The sequence below is a fragment of the Balaenoptera physalus genome, assembly GCF_965194825.1.
Source record: "Balaenoptera physalus genome assembly, chromosome: 2".
NCBI lineage: Eukaryota > Metazoa > Chordata > Mammalia > Artiodactyla > Balaenopteridae > Balaenoptera > Balaenoptera physalus.
In genome coordinates this window covers 103,294,260-103,319,579 of record NC_138883.1, presented here as the reverse complement: position 1 = coordinate 103,319,579, position 25,320 = coordinate 103,294,260, and the positions used below count along the sequence as shown (strand labels likewise).

General features: G+C 45.6%; 1 protein-coding gene across 3 annotated transcripts in view; it reads left to right on the top strand.

Moving 5' to 3' along the window:
• Positions 1-15,175, top strand: part of ALDH1A2 (aldehyde dehydrogenase 1 family member A2) — a 100,587-nt gene extending 85,412 nt beyond the window's left edge. For all 3 annotated transcript variants that reach the window (XM_082446842.1, XM_082446841.1, XM_082446843.1), the window contains 6 exons: positions 1,387-1,489; positions 3,152-3,336; positions 5,269-5,433; positions 6,117-6,274; positions 6,587-6,661; positions 13,264-15,175. In XM_082446842.1, the coding sequence (XP_082302968.1) occupies positions 1,387-1,489; positions 3,152-3,336; positions 5,269-5,433; positions 6,117-6,274; positions 6,587-6,661; positions 13,264-13,336 (759 nt within the window). In that variant the 3' untranslated portion in view covers positions 13,337-15,175. The remainder of the gene's footprint in view (positions 1-1,386; positions 1,490-3,151; positions 3,337-5,268; positions 5,434-6,116; positions 6,275-6,586; positions 6,662-13,263) is intronic.
• The last annotated feature ends 10,145 nt before the right edge of the window (positions 15,176-25,320 follow it).

Here is a 25,320-nt window from a genome sequence, read left to right as displayed (position 1 = left end):
GGCCACTCTTCATCACGGTGCGCGGGCCTCTCACTGTTGCGGCCTCTCTTGTTGCGGAGCACAGGCTCCAGACGCGCAGGCTCAGTAATTGTGGCTCACGAGCCTAGTTGCTCCGTGGCATGTGGGATCTTCCCAGACCAGGGCTCGAACCCGTGTCCCCTGCATTGGCAGGCAGATTCTCAACCACTGCGCCACCAGGGAAGCCCCCCCAGCCTTTTAAAATACTTTATTTTCAGTGGGATTCCAGGCACAAGTAGCAGTCTTCATCTCAACGAGGGCAAACTGTCTGTAAGAGCTATAGGGTGGCCCAGCACTTTCCGTAGAGTGACCTCTGCCCTCCATTAGGGCAGCACCCTGTCACAGGCCAGGTGCCCTGGAAGGGGTCGCTGAGATGGAGTTTGCCGTACAGGTTATTTATTAGGGATCCCAGCCGAAGGGCAGTTGACACAATGGGAAGTCGAGCTGCAGTGCAGGCCTGATGTCCTCAGCCAAGCACCTGGCTGTCGGGGAGCAGACGTGGTCTCTCAGAGCTGGCTAGTGGTGGTACCACCGCCACCATCAGGTGGTGGATGTGGGACACCTGAAGGAGGGCATCCTCTTGGGCAAGGAAGCTCTTTTCAGCTGAGGTGACTCTGAAGGAGCTGACAGCATTCCTTGTCACTGAGGCAGTGCCTTCTTCCTTGAAAGGGGGCTCTAGGTGCTGCATCCGTGTTTCCATCTTGACACTTTCAATTTTATTAGCATTGTGAGTCTACACAATGGGAAATGCTTTCTTCAAACTCAGCCTCTTATTTGCTTGGATTCTAGGTAAATAGGCATTGCACAAATAAAGACAGATCCTCAGCTTTCTGGAATCCTTTTACTATAGCCCTAGGCAGAAGCAAAGGTATCACATCAATATATATATTTGGACCATGTGATTAAAGTCATACCTGGCACTTTTGGAGGCACTTAAAGAGTTTGTTTTACGCTCATCATGTCTTTCAAGTGGAGCCAGTTGGCTTTTTTCTGGAGGCCAGAGTCCAAAGCTAAAAGCCACAGTGCAATGATGGAAAATCTCTAGTTACATTTTGCTTGCCAGTTGTCTTTTAGAGAAATCTTTCAGTGATTAAGATTCCAGGTTTAACCCCCTTTTCCTTGCTCCTTCCATCATGATACTAAAGCAGTCTTCCAACTCACTTCAGAACAGACATTAAACTGCATCCCAACTGACTTACATCTTGTCCACACAAGTTGACCACAGGAGTTGTTCCTGTGTATCCGGTGGGTGCTTTGCCCTGCAGGATCCATTACTGTTGTGTCCCACTGTTGCCCACAGCTGGCTCTGGCCACTGACGGTCTCAACTGCAAGGTGTGCAAAACCTTTCTCCATTTCCCTTCTTTCAGGTTGGAAAGCTTATCCAAGAAGCAGCTGGAAGAAGTAATTTGAAACGAGTAACTCTGGAACTTGGAGGGAAAAGTCCCAATATTATTTTTGCAGATGCTGATTGTAAGTCAACCACAGATCTCTTATGTGGCCTGGCACACTGGCCTGCGGTGCTCACTTTTATTATCTCCACTTTCAACAGGACACTAAGAAAAAGGTCTTTGAAGCTAAGTGGCATTCAAGGGGAAAAATCTAGACCCTTCCTTTTAAGGAGAAAATAATATTGGTAAAGGCCACTTATCAGTTGACAATCAGATAGAGTTTGTTTTCTAGACATAGTAAGACATTTTGACTCTGTGTTGTTGTAAAATAGGGTAGAAGAGGTGAAGCCCTCGTCGGTGTTGTATAGTGGAAAGAGCCGTGGTCTAAGCCTCTGAACACTGGAAATATAACCTCTGCCTAGATTCAAGAAACCTGAAATGTCTCATGTATGCCTGGTGTCTTTGTAGATCATTAAAATTTTTTAGTTCACTAGCTCTACCAACGTTGTCCCAAACCCCCACCCCCTTCTCTGTTTAGCCATCCCCACACCTTTCTGTTGCTCCCATGGCTTTTAGTCAGGATGACAACACACTGTGGTCAGTTCTGTATGAATAGACCTCAATTGGAGGTGATTACACCTTGGCAGTAGGACTATACAGAGGCCTAGAGCTATAACCTAGAAACCCCACGTCTCCAGGCAGGATGCCTCTAGTCCACTCTGCATGGGTGTGCTCCTCATGTTTGGAAAAACTTTCCAGGGAATGAAATGACAAAACCTCTTTCAGGCATCCTTTTTCTTCTTCACATCCTGCCAGGCCAGCACTGCTTCCTCAATTTCACTACTAGAGAGATCAGAGAGCAGAAAGCAGATTGCCTGAATTTCAGCCCCAGCTTGGAATTTGCAAGGAGTTCAGCTTCAGCTTTATACTAGTTGTCAAGAGGATCAGAATTCTGTACCTAAATTCCTATTAAGGTGTAGGCACTCCACTGACAGTACATTGATTCATTCAGTCAGTGAGTCATTTAGCAACTAGCAGACACCAGATTTATTAATACTATATTGAGTATTATTTAGTATCTCTTATTTTCACATGAGATGTAAACGAGTTACCATATGCTACTATACAATTCCATGTAAATACAGAGGAAATTTAGTGTCTTCAAAGACGATCATTGCTGTTACACTTTAATTTGCCAAAATACTAATTAAAAGTATAGCTGCAAGGTCCTATAGATTAGGGATTGCAAATTGGCAGTCTATAGGCCAGATGCAAGGTATGGCTATGTTTACTTCTAAGTATTACACAAAATATTGATTTCTGTTTTTTCTTAAAACTGGAAATCTGGCATCCCTGGGCTATGTTTATGCATAGCAACAGCCAAATGCAGTACCTTCCTTCTGAGTCTCTGTCACATTGCTTTACTATTATCTGCCTAGCCCCTTTGGTTATTGGGGTTTGAGACTCCTGTTATAGATAACATGCTCTAATCCCTCTTTTTACAGAAGAAAGGGATTCCAAGAAGTGAAGATGTCCAAGTTAACACAGCCAGTAACGTCAGGGTCTGGTTAGAACTAGAACCAAGCTGTGTTCTCAGTCCAGTGCTTTTCACTGGGCTGCTCACGGTTCTGCTCTGTGGGGAGCATGACATTACACCTGGGACTGTGGGGAGGGAAGAGGCTCGGTCCCTTGGGCCCCTCCACGGGCAAAGCAGTGTTGAGAGCATGGCTGTCTCCTCTTGTAGTGGACCATGCCGTGGAGCAGGCTCACCAGGGTGTGTTCTTCAACCAAGGCCAGTGCTGCACTGCAGGATCTCGCATCTTCGTGGAGGAGTCCATCTATGAAGAGTTTGTGAGAAGAAGCGTGGAGCGGGCTAAAAGGCGCGTCGTGGGCAGCCCCTTTGACCCCACCACCGAGCAGGGACCCCAGGTAGAGAAATCATAGACATGCCCGTTCTTTTTTTTTTTTTAAACATCTTTATTGGAGTATAATTGCTTTTCAATGGTGTGTTAGTTGCTGCTGTATAACAAAGTGAATCAGTTATACATATACATATATCCCCATATCCCCTCCCTCTTGCGTCTCCCTCCCACCCTCCCTATCCCACCCCTCTAGGCAGTCACAAAGCACCGAGCTGATCTCCCTGTGCTATGCGCCTGCTTCCCACTAGCTATCTATTTTACATTTGGTAGTGTATATATGTCCATGCCACTCTCTCACTTCGTCCCAGCTTACCCTTCCCCCTCCCCATGTCCTCAAGTCCATTCTCTACGTCTGCGTCATTATTCCTGTCCTGCCCCTAGGTTCTTCAGAACCATTTTTTTTTAGATTCCATATATATGTGTTAGCATATGGTATTTGTTTTTCTCTTTCTGACTTACTTCACTCTGTATGACAGACTCTAGGTCCATCCACCTCACTACAAATAACTCAATTTCATTTCTTTTTATGGCTGAGTGATAGTCCATTGTATATATGTGCCCCATCTTCTTTATCCATTCATCTGTCCATGGACACTTAGGTTGCTTCCATGTGCTGGAAGTGCCGTTTCTTTACTTAATCTCTGATGAACACAGAAACCAGACACTCTGGTGGAACCCGACAAAGCATCATCTTCCTTTTTCTGCTGACTCCTTACTCTTCTTCCTCATCTGTCTTCATGGCTGGAAATGTAGCCAGTGAGGCATTGCTTGCTTACGTCTTGTGCTTCTCTTTCTGTTTCTAAATTTTATCCTTGAAAAACCAAGAGATTAGGATTGCCTTAAGGATATCTTGAACTTTGGGGATAGGTTGGAGTCTCTCAGCTCCAAAAAGGGACCCAGGCATGGCAAGCTGGATCTTGACTAGAACCCAGCCCCAGTCCTTAATTGCTGGATTCAAGACATCCCCACAGGTGCCACAGTCAAGGAGCGCAGGTATCTCTCATTCCCAGAAACCCATTTATACTTTTACCAGCTGCCAAGGATTCTCTCCACCAACCTGACCTACTCTGGGATGACCACTTGCAGTTTGTAAATGTGTAGGGAATGGAGAGCTGTCTGCTCTCTCTTCTGCCATATGGTTCTCTCTTACTCTGAATGCTTCATGCACTGTGGTGGATGAGGAGGGCCACAAAGGTCCCTGCCGGCTGCACTCTTGAGCTCTGCAGGTTCTCCATGGTCATCAAGGTATATTTCCAGTTGGAACTCTGGTTTTGAACTGAGAATTTTTCAAGGAATATGTAGACCAGATCTCATCTGGATCACTAGAGCATGGGTTTTCCTGATAAGCAACATCTCCTTAGTTTTGGGGCCATTTGAGAGAAGACTGAAGTTGTAACAGCAATTCAAACTCAGGTGAATGTAGGTTTCTTTTTTATTTACCGTAATAACTGAGTGATAAGTCTATAACTCGGGGGCTTGCGGGGGGCGAGAATGACCTTATTTTATGGACTAGGATGCTAGCTCTCACTCTTTAAACTTAATCCGTTCCTCTGATGGTGTAACAGTAGTTCCATAAAAATATACCCCAATATTCATTTGTTTATAAGGTTAATTTTTACTTATGTAAACAGTGAATAATCAATTAGCCAGTATCTCCATCATTTAGAAATATTGCTTAAATCTTGACCTGGTACTTATGATTTGGCAGTATCATCAGAGCAGTGCATTCACTGGAATTCTTGATGTATTAGGTTGAACCATACAAAATTACCCTTTTTCATAGGTCAAAAATGGTTAATTAACAGCAGTTCCATATGATTTGACTAGGTATAATGAAGCTTTGGCCAAAAATCACAAATGAGAGAGATTCTTGAGCACTTGCTTATATCCATTTTCATAGAAGATTTTACTTGGAGTCATCAGGCACTTTCTTCTGTAGATTGATAAGAAACAGTACAACAGGATCCTGGAACTCATCCAGAGTGGTGTGGCCGAAGGCGCCAAGCTGGAGTGTGGAGGCAAAGGGCTGGGCCGAAAGGGGTTTTTCATCGAGCCCACGGTGTTTTCCAACGTTACCGACGACATGCGGATTGCCAAGGAGGAGGTATCACGTAGATTTTAACAGCAGCCACATCTTCCTTGGGATGGTTTCCAGGGCATTTCTAGTAGACAATATTAGAGGTTTAGTTCTTTGTATTTTATATACATTGTACAATAGCAATAAACATGGCTATGAAAATCCCCAGTTTCAAGAAATAAGTTAGACGAAGAGGCAAGCAAGCTAGATGGAGGCCAGGTGATGTGCTTTATGATCTCAATTGTTATTAGCCAACAGAACCATCGTAAAAGCCAATCACTGGTCTCAGTGATACATTGTCAACAGTTCAGTTCCCCCAAATATGGGTCATTAGGCTGTTAATCAAGAAATAGAAAGCACCCAAGCATCCTCACACTTCTGTAGGAGAGGACCAGTTGCAGATCAGCCAACTCTCCAGAGCGGTAGTTCTCAGTTCTGGAGCAGTGCCTGGGGGATGATGGAGAACACAGCTTTAGAACACACTGTGGAATCAAGTGTTGCCAGGCAGGGTGGGGGAGCGGAGGAGTTAAACTCTAAGGGTAGACTTATGTAATCTTATTCTGGGAAAGTTTGGGATATTTTTACAGTTATGTTCTGCTAAACTTAAACATCACTTAAATGATGAAGGCAGAATAAACTTGCCTTGAAACATAGAAAACAGGTGAAAGGATGGCGAAGCAACCATGTTTGGTCAACCTATTTTATTGCAGATCTTTGGCCCCGTTCAGGAAATTCTGAGGTTTAAGACTATGGATGAAGTTATTGAAAGAGCCAATAACTCAGACTTCGGACTTGTAGCAGCTGTCTTTACTAATGACATCAACAAGGCCCTCACGGTGTCTTCTGCAATGCAAGCTGGGACTGTTTGGTAAGACCAGAGTCAGTCTCGTTCTGGCCATAACACATTCCATGAGGGTGGGAGGGGGCTTGTAATTCTCCAGAGGCTGCGTTAAATAAAAGCATAGGCTCTGGAAGGATGGGGGAGACCGTAGACTTCACCCTGAGAAGGGATACTTCCTATTGGCTAGATCAGGAAATCAAAGTAAATCTTAAATTATAAAATTTTCATGTGGGGAAAAAGGAATTAAAAAATAGAACTTACAAAAGAAATATCATGCCAGTGGGATTGTTTCTGTGTAAGCAGAATACACACTAACAGTACCATGTTTTCTTCTTTCAGGATCAATTGTTACAATGCCTTAAATGCCCAGAGTCCCTTTGGGGGATTCAAGATGTCTGGAAATGGGAGAGAAATGTAAGTGTCCAGAGTTGCTGGTGCCTGAAGAGAAACAGGGTTGTGAATAGCAGCATAGAGGGGCACTCACAACATCAGTGAATTCTCTTACTCTCATCCATTCACTAAACAAACACTTTGTTGAAAACATAAATGTATAAGCAAAACACACATTACAAAGATGAATAAAACACAGTAAATACCCTTACCTTAAGTGGGAATGGAGAAAAATTCATGTACCAATAATTCCATGTAATAGGTGCTATTATACAAGTATGTCAAATATCTTGTTAAATACAGAGGAAAAATCAATTAATTTTGCCTGATGAGGTCACAGAAGACTTCACAGAGGAAATAACATTTCAGTTTCTTAGGAGCAGGCATTCCAGGCAGAGGGAATAGCAAGAACAAAGGCATGAAGGCATAGCAAATACAGAATAGTCCAGACACAAAACAGAGTTTGGCGTGTTTAAAACAGAGGTCACCAACTGCCCACCCAGGGACAAATCTGGCTTAGAGAAATGTTTTGGGTTTTTTTTTCCTTATAACATTTTAAAAACCTTTACCTGACATTCAAAATGAGGAGACTTTCCATAAAAATCTAGATTTCTTGCTTATTTTCATTCCCCCAAAGCAAAATTGCTGTAGCTGTGAGCTCTGCAGTTTTCCCTATTCCCCATCACGCCTGCTTCTGGGAACTGAATATTGGTTGTGTTAGTTTTACACATACCCAATTCACTCACTGTCACCTGCTCAGTGCCTATAGGATCTGTGAGTCTGGGGCTGCAGAGCCTAGGGCACAGGATGCATGGAGGAGGCTTGCTGAAGATACAAGTGGAGAGGTTGCTTTAAACCCAATCTCAAAGGGTTTTTAAAGGGCATACTGTGGGAGCTGAGGGGATACCAAAGTTTTTATGGCCAACATTCTTGGTGTATAGAGGATGTTTTGGCAGAGATTACAGGAAGATGACCCATTACAAGGATTTTGCAATAACAATAATAGGTATTAATTAAATGCCTGCTCTGCATATGCCTTTATTCTGCCTTCTTACCTAACATTGTCTCATTTGCTTTTCACAGTGATTCTATGGGATAGATACATTTATCTTTATCTTACAGATGGTTCAGATGAGGAACTAAGGGTTGGAGTGGTTAAGTAGCTTGCCCAAGTCTCACAGCCAGTAAGTGGCAGATCTGAGCTTTGAACCTAAATTTTAGTGGCTTAGTTTCCGTGATGTCTGGCCAAGGAAACATGGGAACCAGGTGTAAGGACTCTTCCGGGTCAGAATCAGAGCTGGGCTGCCCTCTTGTGATGCTAAGGACCTGAAAAATGGGACTGTGGCAGAGGAAAACTAGAGGGATTGCATTTGCAACTTCATACATGAATGCATTTTTAGAACTGCTTTCGGAGAATGAATGGTAGCTAGGGTCTTCCTGAGCTGACATCTCCCCTCATCCCAAAAAACTTTCATTTTCCCTCATTTCGAAAGGAACTAGATCCATGTTTTCTAAATCCTGTGATTCATAAGAGGAAACATCTTCCATGCCTGTTCCCTCTGGCATTAACTGAGTGCATACTTTTTTGACCAAATGCTTAGTTCGCAATCAATCTGCTAAAAAGTACTGAGCACATACATACTTTGTGCAAAGCATGATGCTTGGTCTGTAGGGGAAGGTGCAGCTCATTAAATTACTTAAAATTTTGTTGGATAAATGAAATATGCAACATTGAAAGAATCAAAAGAATTCCAGAAAAGCCTGTGGAGTGGTAGAGGAATTCAGGGGTGATAGAGATCGTTGTGAGCTGGAGAAGTCCAGGAAACCTTTAGATGTGATCTTTTATAGGGATTTGAATTGGCCTTTAAAGGAGAGGAACATTTGAGTAGGTGAGGAGAGAGGAATAGTTTTTCATGGTTGGTGGGCAAAACAGGATAGCAGTGGGGGAAGAGTGAGCAAAGGCATTGTGGGAGAAATAAGTATGGTGTTTGGGGGGAAGTGCAGTGAACCCATGACTAGCACAGGGGATTTACATCTTCAGATACTGTAGCTGGTAATTTCTAGTCCCGAGCCATGAAACCATGAAGTAGATATAGCTTTGAGGCTGAGAGCAGAGTTTCTAGAATCACACTGCACAGATATGTACCCTGGCTCTACTGCTTAATACCTGTGCAGCCTTGGACAAACTATTTAATCTCACTGAGCCTCAGTTTCCTCATCTATAAAATGGGAATAATTATAGATAGTACTTAACCCTACAGAGTTGCTGTGAGGATTAAATGTTAGAATCATGTATGCCAAACATCCATCAAGGTATCTGGCAAACCTTCAGAAAATGTGAGCTACTATCATCATTATTGATCAAGTAGATGACTGTCCTTCTTTTTCTTAATAAATGTATTAAGAAAGGGAGAAACTGCTCTTGCTTGAACCTTTGCTTGTGGCCTTCAGTGCCTCCCACTTGCTTTATAGCCAGAACCCATACCCAGTCTGGATCCTATTTGCTAAGTTATTAGTATTCCTTCAGCTTTTATAAAGTCTTCATGTACTCTGAGTATCTCTTCTTAACTTGCACATGGCCTTAACTTTCTGCTTCCACTTTTCAAGATGCATTCAACTTCTTTCATTTCCTGCCCCTGTGTTTGTGCTCTCCCAGTCTCTGAAATGTTGGGGCCATCGCCGGCTCTGGGAATGCTGCTCACATTGACTGTTACAGATCATTAACAGGGTGTATCATGGGCATAAAATACACTTGAAATAAATAATTGCTGGTTGATGGTTTCTCATCTCAGGCTAGCCCTGCGCTCTCATCACAGGCAAGCCTCCTACCAGTATTCGGGCTTGGGACATCGTTCAGGCGCAGTCTCTTCCTGTCAGAAACATCGCCCTCGCCTAGAAAGAAGGTCCAAGAGACAGTTTGGCTGTGTCAGAACCACACAGAACAGTGGCCTTTCTCGACTGGTCTCATGGGCACAGTAGTGATTTGGCCTTCCCAGTGCAGTTAAAAAATAATTAGGAAACAGTGCTCTTTGATGAGACTCACTTCATCTTATCTAAATTATATGAGTCTTTGTTCCTGTTTGCCCCCAAAACATGTTTTCTCTTCCTTAAATGACCTGGAGTGGTAGGAAATGCTTCAAATAAAAGAACCTGCCCCGTCCTGGTTCCCCACTCTTCTTCTCATTTAATACAGTCCTGGAAACTCTGCTTAGCCTTCCACCTGGACAGAAGTGTTTATCTCATGGCCTGCAGGCTCCACGCACCTTTGGTCCCTGACATCTCCTTGCCCACCTCTAAGAGGAACAGAGAAGGGAAGTAGCACTTTCTGGAAACGAGCTCCAAGGAGGCTGTCAGAGCCCCTGAGTGCTACCCCACAGAGAGCTGTGGAGAGGGCTGCCCTCTACAGGTTATCCGATGGGCTGGCCTCTAATTCCCAGGGTCAGAGACTTGGGCTGAGTTTCTCTCAGTTCTGCTTGTCCAGCTAATTCCATCTATTTCAGCCTTCCCATCCTTTTCTGTCTCATTTAAGCTCTCCTGAGACAAGGGGTCATAGAGCCCAAACTATAAAATATGTATCACAAACCTAGGGGATGGAAAGAAAGCTGTGAACCTCAGCATTTTAAAAACTAAGTACACACGCTTTGAAGATGAGAAGTGTTGTTCGGATGCTCTGAGTCAGTGTGTGTGTGCACAGCATGCATATGCACAGAAAGTCACCTGCAGGCTGGGAGAGGGGCTTTCTAACCCTGCCTATCTGGCGATCCACTCTCAGAGATACTGATTTAGTAGATCTGGGCTTGGGCCCAGGACCTGCATTTTTAACAGGCTTCTGGAATGATTCTCGTGCAGGTGGTCTGGGGACGCTGCTCTGAGAAATGCTGCTGTAAGTCAAAGAAAAGGGCAGGGAAATATACACCCTAAGCAGAAATCCCTATTTGTTTTATGCGTGAGTCTGAGTGACTTCCTAAAATGGCTGGCTGAGAGACACCAAAATCTAACATCTTACCTTACCTTTACGTATGCCGAGTTTGGTTCATCTTTGGGAATATAACCTAGTCTGGCCAAGAAGCAGGAATACAGGCTTCTAAATGTGCTGTGCCCTGACACATGGCCCAGCTGGAAAGGTGACTATACAAAGAGATTGGGGCATGTCAATAACAATACGTCTGCCTTTTGTGCAGTAGTGGACTTCTTCCTTAACTATGGAACTATATGCCACAGAATTTAACTGGATTGAGAAAAATTTAAGTAGATTTGAGAGAAAGACCCTGGAATGAGATGGCGAAATAGCTGAAGAATCCAAATGTCAGGGACTGGATTCCGAGACCTTACAGCAGTATTGCTCCAAGAGTGGGTCCAATAGCCACCCGTCTCATGGTCTCTTGGGCTCTTCCCCAGACCTGCTGGAACAGAATCTTTGGTGGGGGATGGTCAGGAACCTACAGCTTAAGCAAGCTTCCTGGGTGATATGTGTATATTAAGGTTCAGGAACTGATGTCAGAGAGACGACCGGGTGCCAAGAGGAGGGAGAGAGTCAGCTGGAGTCATACAGCCAGTTAGTGCAGAGCCGAGTTGGCACTCCTGTCTGCCGACCCCCACCCTCAGTGTTCTGCTCCACGTGCTGCCCTGAGACCTCTCACTGGCTTTCCTTGAGGCCTGGGCCCATGGGCAGTATTTCCTTTCATGGCAGATGTGAGTCCACTCCTCCATCTCGGAGCAGGCTGTGTGCCGGCCACGCAGCAGATGGCCACCTGGGACCCGAGAGAGGAGCACCTCCAGTCCAGCAGAATTTTCCATTGCTTTGAGCACTCAGAGATTTGGGATCCGGCAGTCACACTCAAAAGCAAGGTTTCTAGCTCTGTAGACTTTCTTACATTTCTCACAACCTAGTTAGAGATCTGAGTGGGAGGAAAGTGGTTCAGGGCCTGCCCCAAGTGCGTGCACAAGCGAGGGAACAAGAAGGGAGTAGCCACACTTCAGACAGGAGGCAGATGATGTCCGTGATGAAGAGACACATGCACAATTGCCCAAGGGCAGGAGAAAGTCCAGCGAGAGCCAGCGCTGAGCTGGTAATAAAGAGACAGCTTGGACAGAGCGGGTGAGGGAGCCACATACTGAGTGGGGCAATCCCAAGTTTATTCTTCCCATTCTTGCACGCAGAATGGCCAGTGCAGACGAGAGAGCAGCATGCCGCCTGAGTCGCTGACGTTCTGGGGGCTGTGGGGGAGGAGGGGGGCGCGACCACTCAGGTGCCCTGGCGCTCAGAGGAGCTGCTGGCACAGCGAGGGCAGCTCTGTATCGGGCCAGGGAAGCAGAATGTATCCTTTACAGCGGGTCTTCACTGTAAATCCCAGTTGCAGTAACTTTGTACCTTTTATATAAGACTGTTTTTAAAAACGGCCTTTCTTAATCCTTTCTTATTCAAATATATCTCTAAGCGTTCTTTTATGTTTTCTTCTGGCAGAGATGGTCTGTCAGCAGGGTGGAACTGGGGAAGAGGGGGTAGGAAGAAGCCTGCCCCCCCTTCCTCCCTCCCACATATCAAGTGCCTTCTTTCAGCCTGATGCTGTGGGCCGCACGCTAGGTTTGGGGGAGGACAGAAAGCAAGAGCAGGAAGATGCAGATTGGTGGGGGAGACAGAGACGCTCGAGCAGCCCCCGCCCTCCCTCCGGGCCTGACAGGGCTGTGGTAGAGGTGGGTACAAGGTGCTCTGAACACAGAGGAGGAGGGGCGCTCCTTCTGCTGAGAACTTGAGGAGAAGCTTCACAGAGGAGTGACTTTGAAAAGAAGAAGAAAATGTCAAGTATTTTGCAGAAAAAAATTAAGAGAACATGCTTGATGTGACAATGAAATCGAGAAAAGAAAGAAAGGCAATTAAAGAGAGGTAGGAATAAGAAGGAACTAGAGAAGAGAAGGGAAGAAAAGGAGCACCGTAGCAGTGAGGCTTTTCCACGCGCCAGCGCCCTTCAAGCAGTGGTCGGAGGCGCTGTTTCTCCTGGGGCCGCCTAGGCAGGTGACCTGGCTCCCCGCTCCTCCCTGTCAGGCCCGGCCACCCACGGGCCCTTCAGAGGCCGGGGCCGATTATCTACTTTCTCCTGCACCCGGCCCAGCACGGTGCTGCCCCATAGTAACAGTGCAATAAACGTTTGTTTGCCAGATGACAGAAATCCTTGGTCCCTGATCAAGGCCCCAGAGGGTGGCACGAGCCAGGAGGGGAAGTGGCCAAGGGCAAGTCTCGGGAGACAGCTGACTCACACTTCCCAATTCCTATCCCGTCCGTTGTTTTGATTTCCTCTTTCCCCTGACTCTGTGGAGGCCGCAGACGGTATTCGTTCAGGGTTCTGTCTTTAAGGCATTGCGTGTGATCTGTACTCTTCTGTGGTGGGCCTTTGGGTATCGTTTCCGCTTATTAAACCGAAGGACCAGTGAGAAGGAATGTAGACCATCAAGCCGAGAGGACCCTCGTGGTTTTCTTTCAGGTAAAGCGGACCGGGTCTCTAGGAGAGCCATTAGAGCACAGGCACATCCTGGGCGTCCAGTGGTTGGAACAGGGTTTTTGAAGAGGAAAGCCCATGTTGGGCTGCCTGGGCCTCTGGTACCTGATACAGCCCGTTTCTGTTTTTCAGGGGAGAATTTGGTTTGCGAGAGTACTCCGAAGTTAAGACTGTGACAGTAAAGATCCCCCAGAAGAACTCTTAAGATGGCCAAGAAGGAAGGTGAAGGCCAGCCTGCACGACTCTCCCCCTCTGCTTTCCCTGTGGGGCCCAGCTCTCAGGAATCCAAACTTGATACTCAGTCCTTACTTAACGATTTAAATGACAGCAGGTAGGCCAGGCCATTCGCTGCGTAATGAAAGCAAACCAGTCGGGCGTGGTTTCTTGGCACCCTGTGAGGGATCACCTTAACAGTACCAAATATTGGGGAAAGTGGGATAAAGGCACGAGGAGTAGCTGTGGGGCATACCCAGTATTTCTTTCTGGGGTGAGGGGCTGAATGAGGGAGCTGTATTATTTGATGCCTTCTGTCACACAGGACTTTGCTTGTGAGCAAAGGTAGCCTTTCCATTGTCTTCATTTCCCCCTTCCAGGCTCTCCCTGCTCACGGACCCCTCTCGCTCCTCCAAGGAGATCTTAGCTGAGCTCATCTGGGGCAGATGTTTGGGCCGGGAACAATTTTCCAAGGTTTTGCAGCCAAATTACCGTTTCATGTCATCCATTTCTTCAAAGCAAAACATGAAATGGTTTCAGTTAGAGCCAGACCAGACTGAAAATGCCAGGAGCTGGTACACTGCAGATGTACTAAGGAGAAAGAACTTGGGATATTCCTGACCCAGTCTGGCTTTCTTACATCCATATATAACATGAGTGAAAGATCAGGAGATGGAGCTCCAGAGATCATCATGTGTAGGTCACAGCCTCGGAGCTCATCACTGCATGGTTTGAGGGGGTAAGAGAGAGGGACGTGTGTGTGTGTGCACGTGCATGTGCGCGCGCGCGCATCTGTGCATTTAATTTCCTTCTGGAGCATTCTGGAATAAGTCAGGGGGTGGGTTGTTTTTCATGGATTGATCTTTTCCAAAGCTTGTCTTTAAAATCAACCAAAAACTGATCTGAGCGGGCTTGAGAATTTGGAAAAAGGTAATGCTGGGTGCCTTGTAGAAATAATTCCATTTCCAATACTGCTGACAATTCATACTAAATGAATTATCTCTGCAGTTGGAATCTATAGCTTCTTCCGCACCGGCCCTCCCGCCCCAGTCCCTGTCCCTGTCCCTGGTGCACGCCACCTCCCAGTCCCAGTGCTGTGGGTGTCACTTCAGCCTCCCATGCCCTAGATCCACTGGCAGTAACCTTGGAAAATCTGGCCAGGCTCGGAGGTTTCCTTCTCCATTTGTAGAGTTCCAGTGTGCCACGATTGCCACGCTGCACCAGATCTCCACCTGTCACGCCCGTGGCTCATCCACACACCACTCTTGCTCTTGGCCTCCCAAGGGGGAAGCATGAAGCAGGCTGGCTCCCTTTCCTCCAGCCACGCGCTCCTCTTCTGCTTCCCACTGAAGGCTCCATCTCTGACATGGGCAGTGTCAGCTTCCTTTCCTTTTTCCCTCTTTCCAGCTGCCAAATTCAATTCATTCTCTAACCTAGATGAAGATCATTTATTTAAAAGTACCAAACATAACCTAGAATATATGAAATATGGGCAACACATATATAGCCTTCTGTATTTAATGGTTTTCTGCTTTCTAACCATACCGGTTTTCTATTTATAACCCTTGACTATTCATGATGTTTTAAAGAAACCTCTCCTTGCTGTTATTGACAAAGGACAGTGGCCAGATGCCTTGAGAGATGCCACATTTCTGAGTTCTTTCGTGTGAATGTCATGCTCTCCTCCTATAGCCTGTGTCCCAGTGAACATATCCATTAACCAGCTAGTTACCTTTGAACTGCAATACAGAATGTGAAAATGAAGATTTATTTCTTTTAATTTACTTAAAAAGAAACCTCTGTGCTAGCAATAAAGCATTTATATTGTGTACTCCTCAGGATCATTTGGCTGTGTTTATCAGTGTCTCTGTGTCATACTGAGTCCATCTAGGTCCTCCTCTCAGCTGCTGGGCTTTTCAGGTATGTTGCTGCCTCTGGCTACTGAGCAGAATTTGGAGGGTATTCTTGCCATAAGGTAAACAAGACCCTTATTTCTGACACTGTTTAAAATCCAGGTATACATACAGTTCTGTGTGGCAAACAAGTATAACCATGTATGAAACATATGAAATGACAATTTTCATCCAAAGGAGCCTCTGTGAAAGCTAACATGTAGAGGAGTCTTCAGGCCTGTTCTCACAAACATGGACCACGTGATGAGAGCTCACATTTGCTAATGGCATTTATCAGTAGCTTTATTTTTATTTACCGAAGTGGAACAAAGTCAGAAACTGACAACCTGATGTCATATTTTTGCAGCTGTAGAAAGGAAGCTGTAAATGGTGACGGTAGGACCAGCCAGAGCTTGTTTGCTTTCTCTGTGTTCTCAGGGTTGTGCTTTTGGAGAGCGGTTTCCACCCTTTAGACCTGCACATCCCCTCCTTCCAACCGTGCTTCCCCACCCAAGTCCTGGTCAAGTGAAGCAAAAACAAAAACTGATGACTTAGACACAAAGGAAGTGAGACCCGGGGAGAGACATGTTGCTCTGGACTGGGATTCCTTGCTCTGACTGCTGGTATCTTGTTCCTCAGAGGAACAAACTGGGCGTCAGAGAATGCTGTCCCTGGGGCATGGGGTGAACTCTGAAACGTAGGCTGTAGGCTTTCTGCGAATTTACCTCGTGTTCAATACTCCGGGCATCGGAGAGAAAATGAGAACAAGATGGACACAGAGTAATCATGTAAAAGTCCTTTGTTAGGTGCCAAGTAGATGTTATAGATAGCAGGAATCTGGAATAAAGTAAGGCATAATTTGATAGTTCTTCAAAGCATAAAGTCCCTCAAACCTCATCCATTTATGATGCTGACATAAAGGAAAATGAAGAGAGATGGCATTTTAGGTGTCATTAATGAAACCAACACAGAGACACCAATTGGTGATTTGTCATCGGCACTACATAATTACAGTCTTTTTGTTAACCCCTGAGATTTTCATTGTACCTTTTCCTCCGAAACACCCTCAGTGCATTCATATTGACAGTGTCTTTCTTTTTAATGACATTTTAGATAATAAAAGACAAAAATATTGCAACGTAGGGAGTAAAGAGCAGAAAGGAACAGTGACTCTACTGGAGTGTGTCATTAAAACAGGAAGGCACCCAAGAAAAGAGGACAGTCAGAGACAAGTTAATGGAAGAGGTGGGTTTTGAACAAGCTTGAGGAAGGAATGTAATTTCAATAGGCAAGGGAGCAAGAAGAAGGCATTCCTGCTCCAAGGAGTAACCTGCAGAGGCACAGAGGTGAGGGAGGCCAAAGCATGCTTTTATGATAGGGGATGGACCAGCAAGAGCAGGTACCACATGCCGTAACTTGGTCAGATGGGGGTCGGCCGGAGAGTTCCATGGCACTGCCCTGCTCCATGCTCCTGCCAGCCTCAGAGCTCCTCAGAGCTCACAGGTGGCACATGCTACATTCAGTTAGAAGAAACTAGAGCTCTATTTAGCTAGCTGAGGTCAGGGAGGAGGAAACTGTCCGTGTAATAGGTGTTAAAGAGTGAGTAGAATTTGGAAAGGTGTGAAGAGGAGGGATAGCAAGACTGGTGGGAAAAAAAAAAATCTCCCCACAGAATTTGTTAATGTCACATGGGCTGCATTCTTGGCAGGGGGAGGGGCACAAATAGAACAGAAATGCCCATTGTTACTTACATGTGTTTATATAGCTATTTATTCACTTTTCTAGGTTTTTTTTTTTTTTTGGTTGACTAATGTCCCAGAAATATTTAGTCAGCAACAGCAATGCTTAAAGTATAACAGAAAAAATGAAAACAACAAAATCACATGAATTAAAAGCAAGAGTAAAGGAAAAAACAAAACAAAGGTGAGAAACTAATGCAGCCAAAATGAGACCAGAAAATACACATTCTACAAAGTCCTATCATCACTCGTCTTAGGGGAATCCGATAATCTAGTGAGAGAAGAGCCAACACCGCAGGCCAGTGATCCTAAGAAATTAACCTCCCTTCCTCCCTCCCGTCCTCTCCTCTTCCCTACCTCCACAAATGTTCACTATGCCAGATGCCAGCACAGGCGCTGGGATACAGAGCGGGCCAGGCATGGCTACTGCCTTCGTGAAGCTCATGGTCTCATATGGCAACTCAGAGCCAAGAGTTGGTAGTTTTCTTTGCTATCTCGCTGTAACTCCTTGCCAGGCACATACATTCAATTTATGGAAGGATAATGTAGAACCTTTTCCAGGTCCTCTTGGTAATCCAGAGTGACAACTTTGCACACAGAAATAGCCGATTAGCAACATCGCAGAGTGAAAAGCATCAGAGGGTCAGAGAAGTGATCAGAAGTCCTCACCTGGAGTCCCTAACTGGCCATTTGCAAGTTGTGTGTCTTTGCGTAGGTCACTTAACTTCCATGGGCCTCCACTTCCTCCTCTGTAGGATCCAGATGATCATTCCTGCCCTGCCTACCTCACAACGTTGTGTGAGCATTAAACAACATCATGGATGATGTATCTCTTCTATTGGTCTGAGATGTCATGCTGCACACATACAACTCTAAACAACCACAAAAAGTACGAACAAGATGACTCTGTTGCTTTGCTGCTCAGTCCATAGGACATCAGAATCCATCATTTCTCATCCAGTGTTGAGGCCATCATGTAGAACCTGACTCTTTAGGACGGGTTTCCTGTGGTTTCCAGGAGGCCTCCTTTCCCAAAGGTGGACCTCATCTGAACTCCTCAAGCCAGCTGGGAGTAAGGCGGTGAATGCAGCTCCAACTGTTCCCCAGGTTTTGGTTGTGTATATTCAGTACATTGTTCCGATGTTCTATAGGGTGATTACAAGACCTCCAAGCTCTGGCCGGACTGTCTGTGCCACCCTGAATGTTTTACACAACAGCTGCTCCTCAGTGGGGACCAGCTGGGAATGAGAATGCAGGGAAGTCCACTCTGGAAAGGCATGAAGCCCTCTTCCTAAACATGTACATTGTCTAATCCTCATTTGCTTATTGGACAGATTAAAGGGAAAATCAGCCTGCCATTTAGCCTTTGATGTGGAACTCCTGGATAATGTTTCCTTTGGCCATTTACGTAGCAAGGAGGAACTTGAAGCCAGCATGGCCCAGGCGCCATTAGTGCTTTAGCAGCAACGCCTCTGAATGGTTTCAAGGTCTTTTAACCCTGCTTTTTTGGTTTGTTTCTCAAGAGCAGGTCCCTGTCTTCCTTCTCGTGAAATGAAATATATGTTATTTACCAAGTCGGGTCGAGTTGACTAATTTGGTTTACTACATGGTTTTGTTACCGACCCTTCCAAGTCAGTCCCCAACAAGGATCTTCCTGCCCCGTGTCGTCTGAACCAACAGAATGAGACTGAGTTCGGTTTAGAAGCAAAGGGAAACTCTTTTTTGATCAGAGAAGGGAAGGGTGCGCGTTCCAGCTCTGGAGTCCAAACCCTCCCCCGACACGCTGTGGGCGGGCGTGGCTGCTGGGAAGGGGTGGGGTTCTAGGGTGGGGTGGGGCGCAGGCGCAGGCGCAGGCGCAGGCGCAGTTCCGGGCTCCAGATCTCAGCGCCGGGGGCAGCGTCTCTGCGCACAGCCCGCCGACGCCGACGCCACCATCTTGAATTGCAGTGTTGCGCGTGGCGCTTCTGCTCACGTCCCGGAGCTGTGGTGCTGGGCGCTGCGGTTTTGCCCCAGGAGCTCTGGTGTGAAGGGCCGGTTGAGAGGCCTCTGCACGCGGCCCCCTCTGAGCAAGAGCAACCAGACTAAGCACCAAGAAAAAGAAAAAAGGTTAGGCTTTATTTTATTATCCAAACTCTATTTTTATTGCCTGGGAATGGTTAATGGGCTTTGCCGGTGACAAGTCCCTCCTGTGTCTTTTGCCCTGCTCCTCATTCTTGAGGGCACAGGTCCATTGTCTGTAACTGCTTTCTGCTGATTTGGGGCGGCGTCCTGACCCCGGGCGGAGGAGCAGGACTTCTCCCCAGCTGCTTTTAGACGTGCTTGATTGTCCCAGGCCTCCACCCTGACTTTTCGCATCCCTGAGCGAACGGTCTAACAACCTCTTGGAAACAGAGCACACCAGACAGTTTCAGATAGCAAGAGACTAATGGTAGACTTTATCTTACCACCCTAGATTCCATCTTATTTATCCCGAAGACCCCAGTGGGCTTTGCCGGTGACCATTTCCCCAGCCTGTTTTGCAGAAATGTGCAGCTGATTTCATAGTTTATATTCTGAGCAGGTTAAAAAGTACACCAAGCCAGGCACCCCTCAGCTGCAAAGAATAGAGACCCCACCAATCCCTACCCCTTCTGGAGCCAAACACGGGGATTCCAGGACCCTGGGAAGACCTCTCTCTTTCCGACTCCAGGCAGGTGCATCCAGTTTAATGGAAGGATAATGTAGGACCTCTGCCCAAGTCCTCTTGGATGATAACCTAGAATAAGAACTCTCAAGACTCCCATGGGGTAGCCAATGGATAGCAGTGAACATGAACCCAAGTGCTTTGTTAGTTTGCCAGAGCTTGGCAAACCCAAGGGAAGGGTCTGTTTGTTAAACAGCCGGGATCCTAGTCTCCATTTCCCAAGTTAGGTTCATTCATAAACAATGCAGCGTTCGTGTAAAATTGAATAAATTTCAGATGCCACTTGTTAATACAATTAGCTCATGCTCTCTAGCGGCCCTGAGGGAGGTGTAATGCCCCCAAACACTCTCAGAGCCTGGAGCCGTGTCCGCTCCCAGCCCCTAATTGTGTGTGCTAAAAGAAATGCCAGCGGCAGGTGGGGACAGGAGCTCGTCAGGCAAAGGCTGGGGACCAGGGGCATGCACATGTGTGTGTGTGTGTGTGTGTGTGTAAAGTTGTCCATCCATCATATGTCTAGTCTTTTAAATTCAGATCTGACACACTAATTCCGGAAAGGGAAGCCTGTTAGTAACATGAAGAGTTTCTCTAGTGGCCAAAGGAGCAGAATCCTAAAGTGTTCCACGGCTCAGCAGCTGTGTGCCCTTGGAAAATCAGTTAGCCATCCCAGCCCTCAGTTTCCTGACATGGAAAACGGGGTGATAAAATTATCTCCCTCACACAGTTGTCGTAAGAGTGGAACGAGAAAGTACATGTAAAGTGCTGAATAGTTCCCATTGTAAGAGCGCAAAAAAAAAAAAAAATAGCAACTATTAAAAATGAATAAATATGTAAGTATTCACAGCGCTATAGTCCCAAAGAAGGTGTAAATCTCACTTTCCCTTGGCCTTCGTCTAGCACATTGGGGCTTTGGGTTCTTGTGCAGAAGCCAGGCAGGAGGACACCTGTGTTAGATGGTGGGATTGGAACTAGGAATCTTGGTGAATGCTGGGAGGCTGGAAGGATAATCACCATTTAAAATGACATTGGTGCCCAGTCAGTTTTGCTGAGTCACCGAGATCTAAGGATTTCTTAACACAGAGGATATCATGGCTCCCATTTGTTTAAAAGCACAGGTAGCAAGAAGAGGCACAGGGGTGAGACAGGCCATTGTTAACCCAGAAGAGGGTTTTACCACCTTGTGCTGAATAAATGTCAGCTGTACTGACGTTATTATTTTATTATATATAGTAACAGAAAATAATAGAATATTATTAAATTATTATTGTTGTCATCGTTCTCTAATTCAAGGAACATGGTGGCTTTTTTGCCTGGGAGGGGAATCACTTGTCTGGTTTGAATATTTAAATTGAAGCCCAGCAGTGATTCTCAGGAAGGGGATGGTAACACCTATGGGAGAGTGACAATCTGAAAGATCTCCTCTCCCCTGAAGCTACAAAGTATGACTCTCTGCAAGTTCTTGGCCCTTTCAGAGGAGCTCAGGCCCAGATGTTGGAAACAGGAGCCCTGTCCCAAGCAGGGACCTACATCAAATCAGCTAAGCCAAAAGGGCCATAGAGAGCAAACCTGAAAAATGCCCAGAACACATTCTTCTGCTCCCTGTTTGTCTGTTTCATTCCCACAAGAAACTGTTATTCTTACAAACCGGTTACAAGGCTTACTCACAAGAAGAATCGATAACCTTGAAAAACCTAGGGAAAATAAAACCACCCTGGAAACTCAATCCCGAGGGCTCGGCTTGGGGCATGATGACCCAGGATTCTGATTTGGCTTTTTTTTTCTTTTCCTTCTCAAAGATAACAAATAAATTAATGCACAAAGCCACATCCATATTGGAAACACTTGTCTTTTTTTTTTTTTTTTTTTTTCCACTTACGCTCAGCGACATCAAGGGCTTTGTAATAAATAAGCTTGTCAGGAATTCTTTTCAGGAAACTCAACCACAATGTTAGTCTTGTCTATTCAACACATTGTTCAGAAATGTTTTGGTAACCTTTAAAGTCCTACTCTAGGAGAGAGGTTCCCATACCCTTCAATTAAATTGTTTCCTATTTTGAAGGTCATTAAGACTTTGGAAGATATTCTTATACGTGAGTTTGAGTCACGAATCCGTGTCCTCAGCTGAAGAGGCAGGAAGGTCCACGCTTGTGAGGAAAACGTTCCACAGAGCCACCAAGTTGTGCTGTTCCAGGCCCTTCCTGGTTGGGAAGGAGAGCCGGGGGGGTGTTGGACACAGCTGCCAACTAGTGAGGGCTCACTGGTGTGTGGGGCTCCATCTGCTGTGATAGATGCCGGGGTGTGAACAGACCTAAAGCAATGAGGGTGGGGGACCTGTGCCATGGGAAGGCTATGAGAAACCCTGAAGTAGGGAGTTGGTTCTCCCACTCCGCCAAAACCTGGTCGTAACAGGGACTCAAACAGATATTTGGATACCCACGTTCACAGTAGTGTTATTTACAGAAAAGACAGAAGCAGTCCAAGTGTCCTTGAATGGGTAAACAAAACGTGCTACATACATACAATGGAATATTATTCAGCCTTAAAAAGGAAGGACATTCTGACACGTTACAATATGGATGAACCTTAAAGACATTGTACTAAGTGAAATCAGCCAGTCACAAAAGGACAAAGATTGCGTGATTCCACTTATACGAGGTACCAGAATAGTCAAATCCATAGAGATGGAAAGTAGAATAGCAGTTACTGGCAGTGGGGGAGGAGGAAATGTGGAGTTATTATTTAATGGGTTCAGAGTTTCAGCTGGAAAGGATGAAAAATTTCTGGAGATGGATGGTGGTATTGATTGCACAATTATGAATGTATTTATTGGCACTAAACTATACACTTTAAAATGGTTAAAATGGTACATTTTATGTTATGTATATTTTACCACAATTTAAAAAGCCCTACTCATAAAAAGATTTGATAAATTCATATGCACTTGGGGTGAGTATATGGCTGATAAGACTTAAAGTATTGGCTCTCAGGACACTTGCATTTTAGCAGGAGAGAAGCCTTAGATCAAGGCTCCTTATCCCAGCTGGTACAGGGGGACCTAAGGGAATGAAAAATAGAGCATCTCTTCTTGAGCATTCTTTCTCAGACGTATACCTGGCTTTCCTCCCTCAGCAGGAGCAGAAATCACTAGAGATCAGGCGTGTCCATGCTGACCTGCAGCTTCCCGTGCTGGGTCTTCTCCTATTCTAATAGGCTATTTTCCATCTTTAACTTTTGTTTGGTTTCAGTTTCTTTTAGCGAATCCCAAGCTATTCCTCTTTCTCGTGATCAAGATTGAATTTGCACTGAATGGTCCCCTTTGCCACGCACCTAATCCTGAAATGGCTAAAACCATGCTACTCGTGCTCAGAGCTACACAGAATTTAGTTACTGAGAACTCTTTTCCAAAAGGACAATTATATCTTCTAGTGCCTATGGTTGAAAATATAGATTTAAACAGAAAAGACAGATTTAGTCAGGGATTATATAATAGAATTTTAAGCATTAAAGGGGACCTTTGAATTATTCAGTCTAATGCCCTCATTTTACAGATGTAGAAAATGAGCCAAAAAGAGAGATGACTTCCACACGGTAAACCTTTCAACCCAGGTCTTGGAACTTAAGTCTGTTGCTTTTTCTCCCCTGCCTCCTGGGATAGAATTTTAGAAAAATTTTTATACTGAATCCCCCATATTACTTTACAGAAGTGAAATGCAGTCATTGATTGCAAATGTTTCCAGAAGGGTTCATGAGTGTTTTTTAATAGAGCGCATTTGCTCATTATTACCCACTAAACACATCATCACTCAGTTTACCAGATTAGCTTGAAGGAAGGGTTTGAAGGGCAAGGGATCTGAGACAAGAAAAGTCTTTCTTGTGTAGAGAAGTAGAATTGAGAGGAGAAGATGCTGGGGGCCCCCATGGGATTGAGGGTAAGGGATACAATGTTTGAAGATCTGGGTACTGGAAACCTAGATTTTACTTACTGTTCTGTTTCTAAGCAACAGTGTGACTTGGCCCCATCCTTACCCTTCTCAGAACTCAGTTTTATCTGTAAAACAGGGTCCTTCGTCAGGAGGGAAGTGTCATCCTCGAGGATAGGAGTCCTTGAATCTGGCATCAGAGTCATTTTGGAGACTTGGTTAAAAACACTGCCCCATTTCCTCTGGACTCAGGTAGGACCTGGAAATCTATATTTGTGGTTCATCTTATTTTAAATGTGAGTTATTTTAATTATTTTTGAATAATTACATGAGGTACGTTCAAAACTCAAAAGACAAAAAAAAAAAAAAGTATTTGTATACTGGAAAGCTTCCTTCCAGTGCCCTGCCCTCATTGCCCATCCCTCTTTCCCGAAGTAGACCTGATATCAGTTTCTTGGTATCTTTCCAAAGATGTCATCAGTGCTTTTAACATGTAGCTCAAGTGATTGTGGTACAGCTGGCTTGAAGATAGGCATTTGGGGTGTCTCCTCTAGAGCTTCCCTACTGCAGATGGGGGAACTAAAGCTCACAGACATTAAAACATCACTCCTCATGGAGTGTTTGGGAACTGACAGCAGCACTGATGTACGGTGCCCTTGAATCTGTGCTTGGCATGTCTTAAGGCCTATGCTTGCTGTTGTCATTGCCTTGCTGAAGGCCACTGCTGTATGGGACTGAAGGGCTATGGTGTGTCCAGCCCCAGATTCTCTCTCCTCTCCTGAAGCCGGGAGAGCTGACTTGTGCCCCTAGCATGGAACTTTGCCAGGAAGGGTCTCCTGCGCTCAGAGCTAGACACCTGGCTGGGCTTCCAAATTGCTGGATGAATGATTGGGATCCCCAGGTGCTGCCTCAGAAGGAAGCCTGGCAAGGTGAAAAAAATTCATCTCCCCAGGCCCTTGGGAAGATAAGAGCTCCACCATGGGCACTGCCTCCTTCCCTCCTCTCTCTGTCTTTGGTGGCATCAAAAACTTGAACGCAGGAATTTTTTCCCAAAGTTGACTGGTTTCATATCTGAAAAATCTTCCCAGAAAAGGAGGTGGAAATCCTGGAGAGTGAAGAGCCTTCGTTCCTGATATTTGAGTTAGTAATGGCCTTAAGGTTCTTCTAGCAGTGGTCCCAGCAACCCTCCATTTCCACATACTCCTGCCCTTAGCTAATAAATAACACAGTGAAGCTTCACCAGGGGTCTGTTTTTGGACATATTATCTTTTCAACACTTGGATCAGTTTACTTCATAGCTTGGTTGTTTCCTGTTTCTCAGCATCCAATTGGCTCGCCTTGGAGCTGGCCATGAGTATGGGCTTTGTGTGTGGGCATATGAAGAATTCCTTCGCATTACTTAAAATCCAACGTTCCTCACTCTAGAGCTCCCATGGGGGCAGCCCTCTGCAGTGGGAGGGACCCCTTACTAACAGTCCGGGCACCTGGGTTCTGGTCCCGGCTGTGTGCTGACGCCACACCCTTGGAGCCAGCGTCCTCCTCTGCACGTGCTGGCGCCTCTCCTCCGCGCAGTTTCTTCCCATTGCGTTGTTCCACTTCAGTCTCACCACTGCCCTGAAAGGGAGGTACATGAGTCCCATTTCGTTGATGGCAGTGAGATTTGAGAGGAGCTCAGGAGCCGCAGTATATGAACTAGAGTTCCAGGCCTTGGGGTGGAGTATCAGAAGTGATGGGACCCTAACCCC